The following is a 14,857-nucleotide window of genomic DNA, read 5'->3' as shown; positions in this document are numbered from 1 at the left end:
CTACCATCACTCAGGAATCTCCAAGCTGTCTGTGCCATCAGGATCGCTGCCAGACCGCAGCTCCATATGTCTCTTTTCTTGGTGTTTTCATGCAATTTCTTCTGCTAGTTGGGGTTAAGTCCACTTCTATATCCTCCCCTTCAAGGCTCAGGGGTCCAAGATTATCTTCTCTGTCTGTGTTAATTGGTTTCCCTTTTCTTTGTTGAAGAGGGTCTGTGCAGTCTTTCTGCCTAGTCCGTTATCTTGCTGGAACTCCCAATACCCCCTTGTTTTGTTCCAATGACTGCCTCTTGGTCTATGTGCATGTTCCTCATGAGCACAATTAAGTGTCTGGAATTCCCATTCTTTGCAATGTTATCAATAATTTGTTATGATCCACAGAGTTGAATGCTTTGCATAGTCAATAAAACACAAGTAAACATCTTACTGGCATTCTTTGCTTTCAGTCACAATCCACATGACATCAGTAATGCTATCTCTCATTCCACATCCTATTCTGAATCCAGCTTGCATTTCTGGAAGTTCCCTGTTAATATACTGCTGCAAAGATTTTTGAATTATCTTCAGCGAAATTTTACTTGTGTGTGATATTAATGATATTGTTCGATAATGACCACATCCTGTTGGATCACCTTTCTTTGGAATGGGTGCACATATCTATATCTCCTAGTTGGCTGGCCAGGCAGGTGTCTTCCAAATTTCTTGTTATAAATGAGTAAGTGCCTCCAGTTCTGCCTCCATTTGTTGAAACATCTCAATAGGTATTCTGTCAATTCCTGGAGTGTTGTTTTTCTATAATTCCTTCAGTGCAGCTTCGACTTCTTCCTGCAATACCATTGGTTCTTGATCATATGCTACCTCCTGAAATGATTGAACATCAACCAATTCTTTTAGGTAAAGTGATTATATTCCTTCCATCTTATTTTGATGCTTCCTGATCATTCAATATTTTGCTAGTATCATTCCATATTGTAACCTGATGCTCAGATTTTTTCTTCAGTTCTTGAAGTTTGAGAAATGTTGAGTGTGTTCTTCCCTTTTGGTTTTCTAATTCCAGGTCTTTGCACATTTCCTTACAATACTTGACTTTGTCTTCTCCAGCCACCTTTTGAATTATTCTGTTCAGCTCTTTTATTTCATCATTTCTTCCATTCGTTTTAGCTATTTTACATTCAAGACCAAGTTTCAGAGTCTCTTCTGACATCCATTTTTGTCTTTATTTCCTTTCCTATCTTTTCAATGACCTTTTGCTTTTTTTTGTGTATGATATTCTTGACGCCATCCCACAACTCATCGGGTCTTTGGTCACTGGTGTTCAATGAGTCAAATCTATTCTTCAGATGGTCTCTAAATTCAGATGGGATGTATAACCAAAGCAAAATTGAGTGGGATATTGGACAGAAATTTAGGATTAATATCCAGTCACACTAGATCTAAATTTTACTTTGAAACAGAGTGAATTAAATAATTGCTAGGTATTTTCTGTGTGTCAATGCAGACAAATGGCTTCTGAAGAATGGATAGAGGAGTGGGAGTTTTCTCGATGGAGTTGCTCAACAGAGGCCAGGCAGATCAGACAATGTGGGTAAGCCTTGGATGGGATGAGACTTATGACTGGGTTATTTTTACAATTTAATCCAGCTCTAAAATTCTTTGAAATGAAATCTACACAGAAGTTGACTTACCATGTAGTAACCCATGTTCATTTCTCAGAAGTATCTCCTCAAAGTAGCTCACCAGGACTAAAATGTCTTTTTGAAATTTTTATTTTATGTATGAATTTTAATCATTTTTATTTAAATACATATTACAATCAATGAAACAATCCAAGGAATTATAAAGAAAACAATCCCTGCCTTGTGGTAACCCGTTTTAACAGTGTGATATACACAATTCCATGTTTTTCTCCTTTCTCTATGAGTATACACACATACATATATATCTTATAACTATCACTCATCTATCTATCATCTATCATATACTTTACAAAATAGGATCATAGGACAAACATTTTCTAGCAAGGTGCATTTCTAACTTCAAAATAACACTGTGACATCCCTCTAGATCAGGAGATATCAGTCTAACTTATTTTTTAAAATAACTTGATATTTTATTGCCTTGAGTCCCAGAGTGTGGCCTGAAGACCTCTTTCTCAGGATAAAGTCTGAAAAGTCAAATCTATTTTCATTATAATACTAAGACATCATTTGCCTTTTCCCTCAGGCTAACTTTGGCACAGATGGTTCAAAAGCAATGGTGGCAGTCATCCCACACCCTAAAAAAACCAAAGAACCCAAACTCACTGCTGTTGAGTTGGTTTGACTCATAGTGACCCCTCTTTGGGTTTCTGAGGCAGTATTTCTACAGAAGTAGATTGCCCAATCTTCCTTCCAAGGAGTGGCTGGTGGGTTTGAACTGCCAGCCTTCCGGTTAGCAGTCAAATACCTTAGGCACTATGCCACCAGAGCTCCTTCCCACACTCTAGTAGTCAATATATTCTTTACAACAAGTCATTCTCAGTTTCACTTGAGAATTCCCTGGATGAAGCAGGAAAAATTCGTTATATTAAATCTAAGCCATTTAGTACGTGTCTTCAGCATTCTGAGTGATAAAATTAAAATCTGCATGAAGCATTTTTGTTGCATACTGAAGTATGATGATGGTTTTAAGGAAGGATTTGTGAGGTTAAAACGACTATTTTTTCCATGAAGCACCTTTCTTTATTTGTTTAAAGAAAGACTAACAAACTATGATTATTTAGATTTAATGTTCAAAGTTAAACAAACAAAAACCCACTGCCATCAAATCGATTCTGACTCATACCAACCCTTGAGGACACAGTAGAACTGCCCATAGGGTTTCCAAGGCTGTATATCTTTACAGAAGCAGACTGCTCATCTTCTGCAGAGTGGCTCGTGAGTTAGAAGTGCTGACCTTTTGGTTAGCAGCTGAATGCTTTAACCACTGCATCACTTAAGGAAATAAAAATTAGAAAGTAATGAGATAAGCCTGTCACATCAAGAAAAACAACTGTCAGTATCTTTTGCTGGTGTTAGAATTCAAGGTTTCAAGCAATTTTGGAAAACTTTTATCTACTATTGTGATCATTGATGGTAATATTAATGAATTTGATATTTTGATCTTATGTAATGAAATGTGTCAACATTTGGAAGATGTGCATAGTTCAGTGAGCCAATCTTTTCCAAACAATCAATGAATGATGCTTCAAAATCATAAAATGGTAAAAGATCCATCTAAACTGCAAGATAAAGATTTTAATCTAATAGAGTACATAGATTCTACATTGTAAGTATCCATTAAAAAACAACTACTTGTTGAATTTTGGAATAAAATAAAAAAAGAATATCCAAAGCAAAGCAAAAAACTATTAAAATACTTTTCATTTTTCCAACTAAATATGTGAGACTGAATTATCTACATATTTTTCAACCAACACAACATACAGCAACAGACTCAATGAGAAAGCCACTATGAGATTTAAGCTGTCTTTTATTGAGTTAGCTATCAAAGACTTGCAAACATAAAATGATATCTATCATTCTTCTGCCTCAGTGTTTTTAATGAAAATATAGAAAATTTTCATAAAATTTGTCATTTATGTTAACATGATGTATGTTTATTATTTTAAAATAAGTTAATAGATATTTAAAAAATTTCTCAGTTTCAAATTCCAATACAATAACTATTGATAGATTCAACCTATATAGACAAAAACTCTTTAAAGTTCTTAAAAACTTTATATTAAATCTAAAGGCATTCAGAGATCAAAAGTTTGAGTATTAGAGGAAAATAAAAAACTTTGAGAACTTCTACTCTATAGTTTGTATTGTCACAATTTGTTTAAGGACTGCATTACTGGATATTCATTAATAGATTTTCAGTATTTGCTGTTACCAAGCTACAATGCAATAATAAGCCTTATTCAGATATACTTACTTACTGATGCTTTTATTCCCGTGGCACAGTTTACCAACTTGCTAGTGGAAAGAACTTTTTTTTTTTTTTCAGTACAGGTAGTCCTCGACTTATGATGGATGGGGTTCCATTCCCTCGTCTCTGTCATAAGTTAGTTCTGCTGTAAGTTGAATACCTCTTTTCTTTTTTTTAATTCATTATTATTTTCTTTTATTATCAGTATTTTTATAAATCCAATTTATATTAGTCTTTTGAGATTGGAATAACTCAGCTTCAAATTAACATCTGATGTTTCTAGTAGTATGAAAGAAACACTGAATATGATCTTGCTATATAGGCCTGGTCTACAATGAAGTCAGCGTCATTGTGGTAACTATGAAGTTGACTCAAAAGGGCTGTTGGGCACTTGTGCAATTCAACTGTCATATGTTGTCAGAGTTGAACATTGCCCACATTTCCATCTGTTATTACTCCTGACTCTGAATTCATTGTAGGTCAGGTGATATAGCCTGCTATATGGCAGTACTTTGAACAGTGAATCACAACATTCAACTCTTGTGAGCGGGCATCTGAGAATGATAACATCAGCAAATTATGCACTGCAATATTGTATGTAGTACTTACTGCTAATGGTAAAATGTACCAAAACGAAAAAACTGATGGTCTTATGTGCAGTTCATAGTAGCATTGTAAGTTTGGGACTACCCGTACATGTTTATTTGTTGTAATATATATATATATATATATATATATATTTAGGTACACAGGGAAACAGAAGAAGAATAGACCCTAGTCTGTTTCATAGACCCTTCATAGTCTCTTTAGTTCATCTTTAGTTCAATAAATCCTGTAGCCATTTTTTTTTAAGACTAGGAAATGCAAGAAGCACAGAGAATTACAAAACAATATTAAAGCTCCACTCTCCTACATATTTCTAAAGTAACAACATAACTTTTATTCAGTTTTTTTTTTTTTAATTTCTGCCAGAAAAAACTCATGTATATACTGAATTCATGAAGTGTAACTACTAATATAAATAGCTTGCTCTTTATCTATCTATATTTATACCTAAACCTCTACATATACATCTCTGTCTCTCAGACTTTAAACACTTTACCAAAATTTCTAGTTGGACACATAACTAGAGTGCATTTCCCAGCACTCTTTCCATGACCTGTGATCATGTGACTGTATTCTAGCTAAATAATGTGAATAGTAGTGATGTGTGCCACTTCCACCAAGATGGAGAAAATGTCATGTGCAAATGCATCAAAGCCACCGAATGCCAAGATTATTAGGAGCCACCAGAAGCTAAGTAAGAGGAATGGAATAGTTCCTCTTTCTGAGCCCACGAAGGAATCAACAGAGCTGATAACCTGACTTGCAGCCTGCAGAGCTTTGAGATAATAAATTCCTTTTCTTTAAAGCCATTCACTTTGTGGTATTTTGTTATGGCAGCCCAAGAAACCAGACACTGTTCTACACCTCACTGTTGTTGCTTTTGTTTAATGTATCTTGGAGATCTCCCAATAGCGGCCCAGTGTGTATAAATTAAAGTTAAACACATGCTAAGAGATTACCATTTTAGAAGTTTTTATTAATGTCATTCCCACTTGAAATGTAAGAAAGTGACTATTTCTCTATATCCTCACCTGTATATATTAGTATACTTGCAAAAATTTGCAGTTCGTGTAAGTTAAAACCGAGTATCATTTTTTATTTAAATTTGCATTGCTTTGTCTGTTGTGGAGTGATAAGATTTCATATTTATTGGCACTTGTAATTCCTCTTCTGTAAATTAGCCTGTTAATATCTTTAATTTATAATTGTTCTCTAAATATTTGAAGCTTTTTTATATTAATGATACTAACTCTTTGGCAGTCATTTGAGTCATATTTTGCCTCTGTCTTTTGAATGTATTGACTTTTAGGATGCCTCTTGCAAACAATGTCTATCTTTTCCCTTATGGTGTCTGGATTTTCTGTTTTATTCTTGCAAGACAGTGCAAACATTTTCTTAAACTTAATTCTAATACTGCTATTGTTTATTCTTTGCATTTAAAGCTCTAATCCCTTTTATATTTATTTTTGTGTAGTGTGAGGTAAATGTTTTATTATCTTTCAGATGAATAGCAAATTTTGCTTGAATCACTGATTAAATAAACCATTCTTTTCCCATTGAGATTTCAAATGTCCTTTTAGTAATATGTTAAATTTCCTTTACATTTGGAAATATTATGGTGCCCTTTATTCTGCTCATTGACCTATTTATCCTGAATTAACCCCATAATATTTCAGCTGTAGTAGTTTTACGGTAAGTTTTAATATCTAGTAAGAAAAGTTGCCCTTCACTATAGGTTTTTCTAATATTCATCACTATATTAAACATATGACCTTCCATACGGATTTTATAATCATGTTATCCCATTCCAGAAGACTCCCACTGAATTTATGATTTAAATTGTTTTATATTTATACAACAATTTAGAAAACATTTATAGTCTATGACATTAAGAATTTCCATTTAAATATATTACTATAACAACAAAGTTATCACTTTAAGGGGCCCTGGTGGTGCAGTGGTTAAGCCCTCAGCTGCTAACTGAAAGGTTTTTGGTTTCAACCCACCGGCCACTCTATGGGAGAAAAATGTGGCAGTCCATTTCTATAAAGATTTACAGCCTTGGAAATCGTATGGGGCAGTTCTGCTGTGTTCTATAGAGTGGATGTGAGTTGCACTCAACTCAACATCAATGGGTATGGGTTATTGTAGTAACATTTTATAATTCTATTTATATAGTTTCCATACCTATCTGTTTACGTTCTTGGTGGGCACAGTTTACTCTTGGCTACTAACCTAAAAGTTAGAGGTTTGAACCCACCCAGAAGCACCAAGAAAGAAAAGCCTGGCAGTGTGCTTTCATAAAGATTAGAGCCAAGAAATTTCTAGGTGAAGTTCCACTCCGCAACACATGGGGTTGCCATAAGTCAGCAGTGACTCAACAGCAAACCTTTTTTTTTTAATCTTTCTATTTAAATTCTTTTTTTCTTTTTGCCACTGTAAGTAAGACTTTTTCCCAAGTCCATTTCTAAATGCCTGTTGCAGTACAAATAAAATTTCTTAATTTATGTGTATTCAACTTCATCCATCTTGTCAAGTTATTTTATTAAACTGAACGGCTCTTATACTAGTCTATCTTGGGTTGTTTACATATCGAATATCATCATCTAGTAAGGAAAAAGTAATTTTTGTCTCTTTCCAATATTTAAGCTGATTTATCATATCCTTGTCTTATTATAAAGAAGCTCTGGTGGAACAGTGCCTAAGGCATTTGACTGCTAACCAGAAGGCTGGCGGTTCAAACCCACCAGCCACTCCTCAGAAGGAAGGTTGAACAATCTACTTCCATAGTGATACTGCCTCAGAAACCCAAGAAGGGGTCACTATGAGTTGAGTCCAACTCAACAGCACATAACAACAACAACAGTCGCTCTGTGGAAGAAGATCTGGCAATCTACTTTTGTAAAGATTTACTACCTTGGAAATCCAATGGGGGTCACTACGAGTTGGAATCGACTTGATACCAGTGAGTTTTTTTTTTTTTAGTTTTGTCTCATTATATTTTCTGTTATTCAAAATTATTTTTTGAGGTCTAATTTGCCAAGCACTGGTCTAGGTGCTGAGGAGGAGGCACTGAATAAAAAAGACAAATGGAGCATATATTCTAACAGGAATTCAGTGTAAAAGTATTAGATAAATGACTGATGTTGAGAAGAAAACAAAGTATGAAAGGGATAGAAAGGGCTGGGAGTTGGAGAGAGGAATAAATTTTAGATAGGGTGGCCAGGCTAAAGAAGACCTCATTAGGAAGGTGACCACTAAAAGACTGCTTTTTCTTTTTTAAAATTTATTGTGATTTGGGTGAAAGTTTACAGAGCAAATTCATTTCCCATACAGCAATTTAAATACATTTTGTTTCATGACATTGATTGGAATTCTCCACAATGTAATAGCTCTCTTCCCACTTTTTTCCCATAGTTATCTCTTCCTTGTGTCCTTCTTTGTCATGCATTCCTGCCCCCTGAGCTCTCTCCCTGTACAAATACTGCCCTTCTGTTCTCCCATGATTGATCATTCTAAGGAGTGTATTTACCTAGTGTAAATGTTCACCCTATATGCCTATTGTTTGGCTGGAAGCCATGGGAGTGAGTTAAATTCCAGGCCTGAAGGCTAACTAGGGGCCATGATTTTGGAAGTTTCACCAGGCTCTATCAGACCAGTAAGCCTGTTCCCCCCCCCACCAATGATTTTGAGTTTTGTTGCACATTGTTTTCTTACTCTATCCAGGATCTTCTGCATTGATCTCTTTCCCAGGGGTTGACAGTGGTAGTCAGGAACCATCTGGTTCTTCTTGTCTCATGGTCATACAGGCTGAGAATCACATAATCTACCAGTCTCTTGGACTAATAGTTTCCATGCATCTTTGGTTTTCTTCATTCTTCTTTGCTCCAGACGACAGACCAATTTTTGCATCTAGATGGCTGCTTGCAAGCTTTTAAGACCCCAGTTGCTACTTACCAGAGTAGGATGTAGAGCAATGTTTTTGTGTAGTATGTTATGCCAATTGAGCTTGATGCTGACTGTGACCATGGTCTTGAGTCCACAGGGCCACTCACTCCCTCAGAGTGGTTGGCTGTGGTTAAGAAGTTATCATAACTTTGCCCCTTGTTAGCTCTAATATATATATGGATGTTCTTACAGCACATCAAAATGTATGTAGAAATATCATTTGCCAATCTTACATATGTTCATGGGTATATTCGCTTTTGCCTAAACATACCTGATCATTCAGTCTGTCTACCCATATATTTAACTGTAGCTTGATGTTTGTTATCACAGATAATGCAGCATTATGTATGTAAAAGTGTTTATCTTTGTTTTCTGTACCTCTTGTGCACCTCTCTGATAAAAGAATTCTCAGTGATGGTAGTAATGGTAAGCATCTTTCTCATGTTCTTAATTTTAGTGGAAATGGGTTCAATATTTCAGTGTTTAGTATGTTTGTTGATAAACAAACAAATGAATAAACTAAGAAATAATAAATTTATAAATAAATAGTAAAGCAGTTAATATCCTTGATCATTTAAAAGTTTTACTCTAGTGTTCACTTACAGACTTAATTGATCAGAAATGACTTTTGTAGCTTTATCAAACACTTATTCAACTTTTAATGTTTTATCATATGAAGTTTTACTCTTTTGTTAATGTGATGAAGTATGTTGAGAGCCTTCCTTATGTTGAAATCTTCCTGGGATTTCAGAATAAATTGATATTCTTTAAATACCCAGAAGGACTGCATTTGTAAATATTTTATATAGTATCTTCAGATCTGTATTCATAAGTAAAATTGATCCTATATGTTTTGGCAATAAGGATTATTCTAACATTATAACATGCAAGTATTGTCTGTTTAAAAAAAAATAGAAGAAATAAGCTATAATAATATCTTTGCCTGGTAATTTTTAAAAAGTATTGAAGTATAATAGACATATAATCCAAAGTAGGTTGAATAACATATTTAAATGAATAAATAAAATAAACCAACATAGTGCTAAAGAGAGAGCCAAGACATCAGAAGGAAAGAAGCATAAAAACATGTAGAGATTAACAAAAAGAGGCCAAATCTGAGGTTAAATAAAATTTTATAGAAATTTGGATTTGAGGAGAGGTTATTTTTCATTTAAAGGAGGCAATAGTAGGCAACTAACAGCTTTGAAAAGAAAAGTAATCTTGGGTATCACATTACCCAAGATGATGAGTAAAAACTGAAAAACAAAACAAAACAAAACCAAGCAAGAAAGGAAACAAAAACTCCAGCTCAGTTCTTTAGGAATACAGCTTTGGCCAGAGAAAAAAAAATTAGAGGCCGAAGGGAAGCTTCTAGTGTGGGTCAGACATTTTATGAACACTCTCTTTTTCAATCCTTGAGACAAGTGCATGAGTAATGGTCATAATTATAATCATGTTTACCTTTGAGGAAACTGAGGCTCAAGACATTAGCCACTTATCTCAACTATCAAGGGTTGGAAGTTGAACAAGAAGTCTGCCTAGAAAGGTCTGTGCCTTTTTTAAAAAAAAACACAGCTATGTGACAACTTGTTTCAAATGCATCTGGAAGAGAGCTGAGGTGGAACATGTCTGTGGCAATGCTCCCTAGATTGGGTGATGGTGCTAGGGGAATCCACTTCTGCTATGTGAAAGTGACGCACTGGTGAAAATGAAAAGCAGATTGCAGGTGGTTAAAGTGATGACAGTAGCAGAGAAAATCAGAGATAGTGGGGTCAGGCCACTCCTTGAAGAATTTTGGGAATACACATAGTAAATTGTCAATAACTGTTTAAGTGTTGATTCTTCTTAATGCATTTTTTTCTTTTTTTTTTTGAGACTATCTAGAAAGGTCAAATTATGGCCACAAAGAAAGTGTCCATTTCCTAAAACAGCTAGGTTTAAAAGGTTCTAACTTCTCAACTATTGTTTTTAAAAATCACTTAAATATACTGGATAATTCCCAAGAGTTTTAAAAAATGAATGAGTAGAAGTAATGCTTAATTTCCCAATACATAATCTGTTGGACTCTGTTATAAGGGCTTCCTATTCTTTAAAGTTGTTCTATTAACAATGACAGCACAATGCAGCATTGCAACTTCCATTCAAGATGCTGGCATGTTTTTGAGAAGACTTTACATTTCTTATGCTTTCTGACAGCAGAAGTGGATCTAACAAAAATTTAAAAATAAAGGTGGAAAAAAAGGAAAGACATCACTTTATTTTGGTTTTGGGGGAAAATAAAACTTTCCCTATTGATTTTGAGGGAGAGTTTCCTGCTGACATTCCAGAGCTAATTGAATTTTCAGTAATTTGCTATTAGTACTGTGTATACTTGCTGAAGACTCTGCTAATGAATAATTTATGAAGCAGGAAGATGATGTTAGGTCTCAATGTGGATGACTGCCAAATCTACATCTCTCACCTTGATATTGTTGTAGCTCAGCTCCCTTTCTACTTTTTCAGCTACCTGAGGAAACTCCATGTGAATTTCCCACTATTAACTTAAATTCAACAAGTGTAAAACCATAGCATTCTATTCCTCAAACTCTTTGTATCCACTACCTTATTTTTGTTAACAGGACCACAGATCTCCTAGCTACCTAGACTCAAACCTTCAACTAGCAACCCTACTCTCTACTGAGGGCTGACAAGGCATAAGTATTTAATCCTCCTCCAAGCCCTGTGAAGTAGGTGCCAGCATTATCCTTACTTTGTGATGGGGAAACAGAGGCCAGTGGGGTTAGTAATTTAAATTCACCTAATTGGAGAGTGGGAGCTCAGGACTGACTGTCTTACCTAGGTCTGCAAATATCCAGATCTTGAAACTTTCATCTGACTTGTCATGTTGCCTTAAAATTACCTGTGATTCTTTCCAGTTTACTTAATCATGTAGACTTTATTCTTATAATGTCTTACGCTACTGTCCTGTCCTTTCAACTTTCCATGCTACTACCTAGCTTTGCCTTTCAGCTCTCCGAGGTGGTCTCCCTGCTCTTTATCTGTGTATTCTTCTTAAAGCTTCACTTCATTCATACTATTAGCCTAATGAAAACCTTAGATGGGTGACCATGGTCTGAGTGTAGTTTTCTTACCCAGATATTGGAAGGGTTACTGTGCACCCTTCTGATCTTACTTCTAACCACTTACCTTCATGAATCCTCTATTCTATTCAGTCTAGACTTCTTCCTTTACTCTGAACTCCTCTACCTGTTGAAATTCTACTAATTGCCTTCATGACTTAGATTAAGTGCTACTTCCTTCATAAAGTCTTCCATGGATCCTTCAATCAGATAAAGCTGTTTCGGATTTTTCTCAGGACAATATATTCTAGCCAGTACTGTGGTAACTTGTGCACTTCTCTTATCATCCCTATAGGATTCTAGCTCCTTTAGGGTTTGAACTGTATATTACCATTATCTGTGTAGCTGGTAGCATGTGGTACAGTGAAATACACATAAATTTTCCTTTAAAAGTGAAGATGAACTAACTTTTATTGTTAGGTACTGTCACAGTTGGTGGCCCATGTACTCAAGATGTTTTCAATCCAGTAAGGGAGACAAAACTAATATTCAAAAATAATCTAGAAAACTATTGGGAGCTCCACTGTGAGAGTGAATAGAAGAGAAAATAGGAGGGAAGGCATAGGTGGAGAAAATTTTATAGAAAAGCTGGGACCTGAGTTTGACACTAGAAGGTAAAGAAAGTTGATATAAGTTCAAGGGACATTTGGAAGAGGGAAGAAACATGAGTGAAGCCTCCATTTTAGGGATGGGCACAGCAGACCTGGGACAAAGATGGCACTTTAGGAATACTCATTCATAGGGAAGAATACAGTTCAGTGTTTCAAAGTAAAACAATCTAACTCCCTTAAAATACAGTCTCGTTTATTTAAAAATGTTCAAACACAAGACTGTTTGTGATAACTAGCATTTTTCCAAGTTAGTTGCAGTTAGTTTTGCTGTATATCCCTTTATGGCTATGTAATTGCTAGAAATCATCATTGACTATCTGAGTTACAGTATATAATAATATGGTGGCAAAATGCTTCCTTTTTCTTTAACTGTCATCATATTTTAAGGTTTTGATTTCTAACATAGTCAAACATATATGGTAAGAGGTTATCTCATGGATTAGAATTTAGAACTCTGGAAAAATAAAGCCATTTTTATAATGAGCTTTCTATATACTAAAGAAATGTCTTCATCTGATTTATTTATGCAAAATGATTTTATGTTGTTCCAAAAGGGGAGATGTTCACAAATGAATAATGCAAATAGGAAACTCATTTACTTATCATGCTTGTGATCTAATCCAGATTCAAAACCAGCCTATAGAGATTACCAAATATTGGATGTAATAAATTATTACTCAGACATATTCCCATTAAGGCATTAACAGAAAAAATAAAGAAAATTGATTAATTCATTACTTAAAAAGTCAGGACAAGCAGAAAGAAAGGGATTTAGAAAGTACACATTTTTTGACTATATGCAGTTCTTAGAGAAAAATAAGACATCGGTAATTAGATTGATTATAAAACAATGACTGTCTTTTACATTGTTAATTTTTTTATGTGAATACACATGATTTTTTTCCATAAGACTGGAGCATTGCTAATTTTCTCCATATGTGTATAATTTGCCTTTGACCTTTAACAAATGTCCTTTAAGCAGTCCACTTACCATGCAAGAGCAACGCCATAGCACCATTTTACACACACACAAAGAGTTGAAAGCTTCATAAAAATAAATGATCCATGATACAAGATACATTAACCAGCAGAATAATAAGCTATTTCAGCCCTGTAAATTTTAGTGCCCATCCATTCAAAACCACACTGGGTCACTTTAGGATTAAATTCAGAGGAACAAAATGGTAAATGCACATGTTTTATTTGGTAAGCTGCCAACCATGTATTTTGTGTAAAAGTTTGTTAGCCCAGGAAAACCTATGCAAAGGCACATCAGGCAGTGTACGTTTGAAAAGTGTCTCTTTCCAATATATAATTTTATGTGTTACAGATACATTTACTATTAAGCATCATGTATATTTAATGGCACAATGTCTACTTTGATGCCCTAAAAAGCCTTTGTTCACTTTATAGTTTCCATTATCGAAGAACTAACGTTCAGTTCCCCCACAATTTTGTAAAGTGCAGGCAACCCACAAGAGTTTCTAGTTTTAGCTAGCTGCCCCGTGGGACCACGATACTTGTTATGAAGTCATTAATTCTACCTCAGCAGTTTCAACTGTCAGGTACATGTAACAATAATTGCAGTTAATGAATGCTGCTCAATTTATTAAGTGCAAAATGAAAACCAGTATTCTTTTTATATGCAGCACTGAGGCATATTATCATTTATCATTTGTATGTAACATGTTAAATATTCCACTGTCATTTATTGGACAGTGTATCTAGCCATATTTTTTAAAACATATCTTCATTAAAGGACAATGCAGGAAATTCCAATTCCCTGATAAAGGGGTAATTTAAAAAATTAGTTCCAAAAGCAATATTTAATAAAAATCTACATCTATGAAAAACAGCCTAGTAGAGCCAAAGACTGGTTCCTGTTTTGGATAAACAAGATTCTGTCTTGTGCCACATTCCTCTCCTAAAGTCCTTATAAAAGAATGAGAAAGTCCAAAAGCTTCCAGTTGTTTGAAATATTAGTGTTGTGTCTCACTCCAAGTTATGGCGAGGAAAACTTTTGTATACACAGAAACAGCCTATTTCTTGATTAAAAAAAACAAAACTAAGAACTAGATTTCTTGTTTTCAATCACTCAAAGTAAACTGCATAGACATTTGCAAGAGCAAAGAGAGAAGAATTTCTGAAAACATAAGATGAAAAAGTATCACTTGTAGGATCCCAGAGGCATCTGCTTCCAATATGTATACTCTGACTGTTCAGTTGTCCGATGTGAATAATCACAATTAGCTTATACCGAGGAAGCATCAAATCCTTGATCTGGGCTTTAATAACCTATCAATTTGAAAGGGGGGGGGAAAAGTCTTCATTTATCATTTAGCCATATTGAAATTTAAAAATCTTAATCTTTGTCATACATATAGTGGATTTAATTTTTTTTTAAATTACATGATGCATTGTTGATACTTTCATTAATTGTTGTAGATCCATAAATATGATTTCCTTCAAGCACTGTCCCCATCTGAGTAGATGTTGTTGTTGTTGTTATGTGCCGTTGAGTCAGACCCAACTCATAGTGACCCCTCCTTGGGTTTCTGAGGCAGTATCACTATGGAAGTAGATTGCCCCATCTTCCTTCCGAGGAGTGGCTGATGGGTTTGA

General features: G+C 34.8%; 1 protein-coding gene across 1 annotated transcript in view; it reads right to left on the bottom strand.

Annotated features, from left to right (window-relative positions):
• Positions 1 to 14,326: 14,326 nt before the first annotated feature.
• DYNLT5 (dynein light chain Tctex-type family member 5) overlaps positions 14,327 to 14,857 on the bottom strand; it is a 25,894-nt gene continuing 25,363 nt past the window's right edge. Inside the window, exon 4 of the mRNA XM_007959281.1 lies at positions 14,327 to 14,530. Coding sequence (XP_007957472.1) covers positions 14,327 to 14,530 — 204 coding nt within the window. The remainder of the gene's footprint in view (positions 14,531 to 14,857) is intronic.

This window comes from Orycteropus afer, unplaced genomic scaffold, assembly GCF_000298275.1.
Source record: "Orycteropus afer afer isolate SDZICR_OR568_19922 unplaced genomic scaffold, OryAfe1.0 scaffold00016, whole genome shotgun sequence".
Classification (NCBI taxonomy): domain Eukaryota; kingdom Metazoa; phylum Chordata; class Mammalia; order Tubulidentata; family Orycteropodidae; genus Orycteropus; species Orycteropus afer.
The sequence above is the reverse complement of the archived record's forward strand: the minus strand, read 5'-3'. Positions and strand labels throughout refer to the sequence as shown.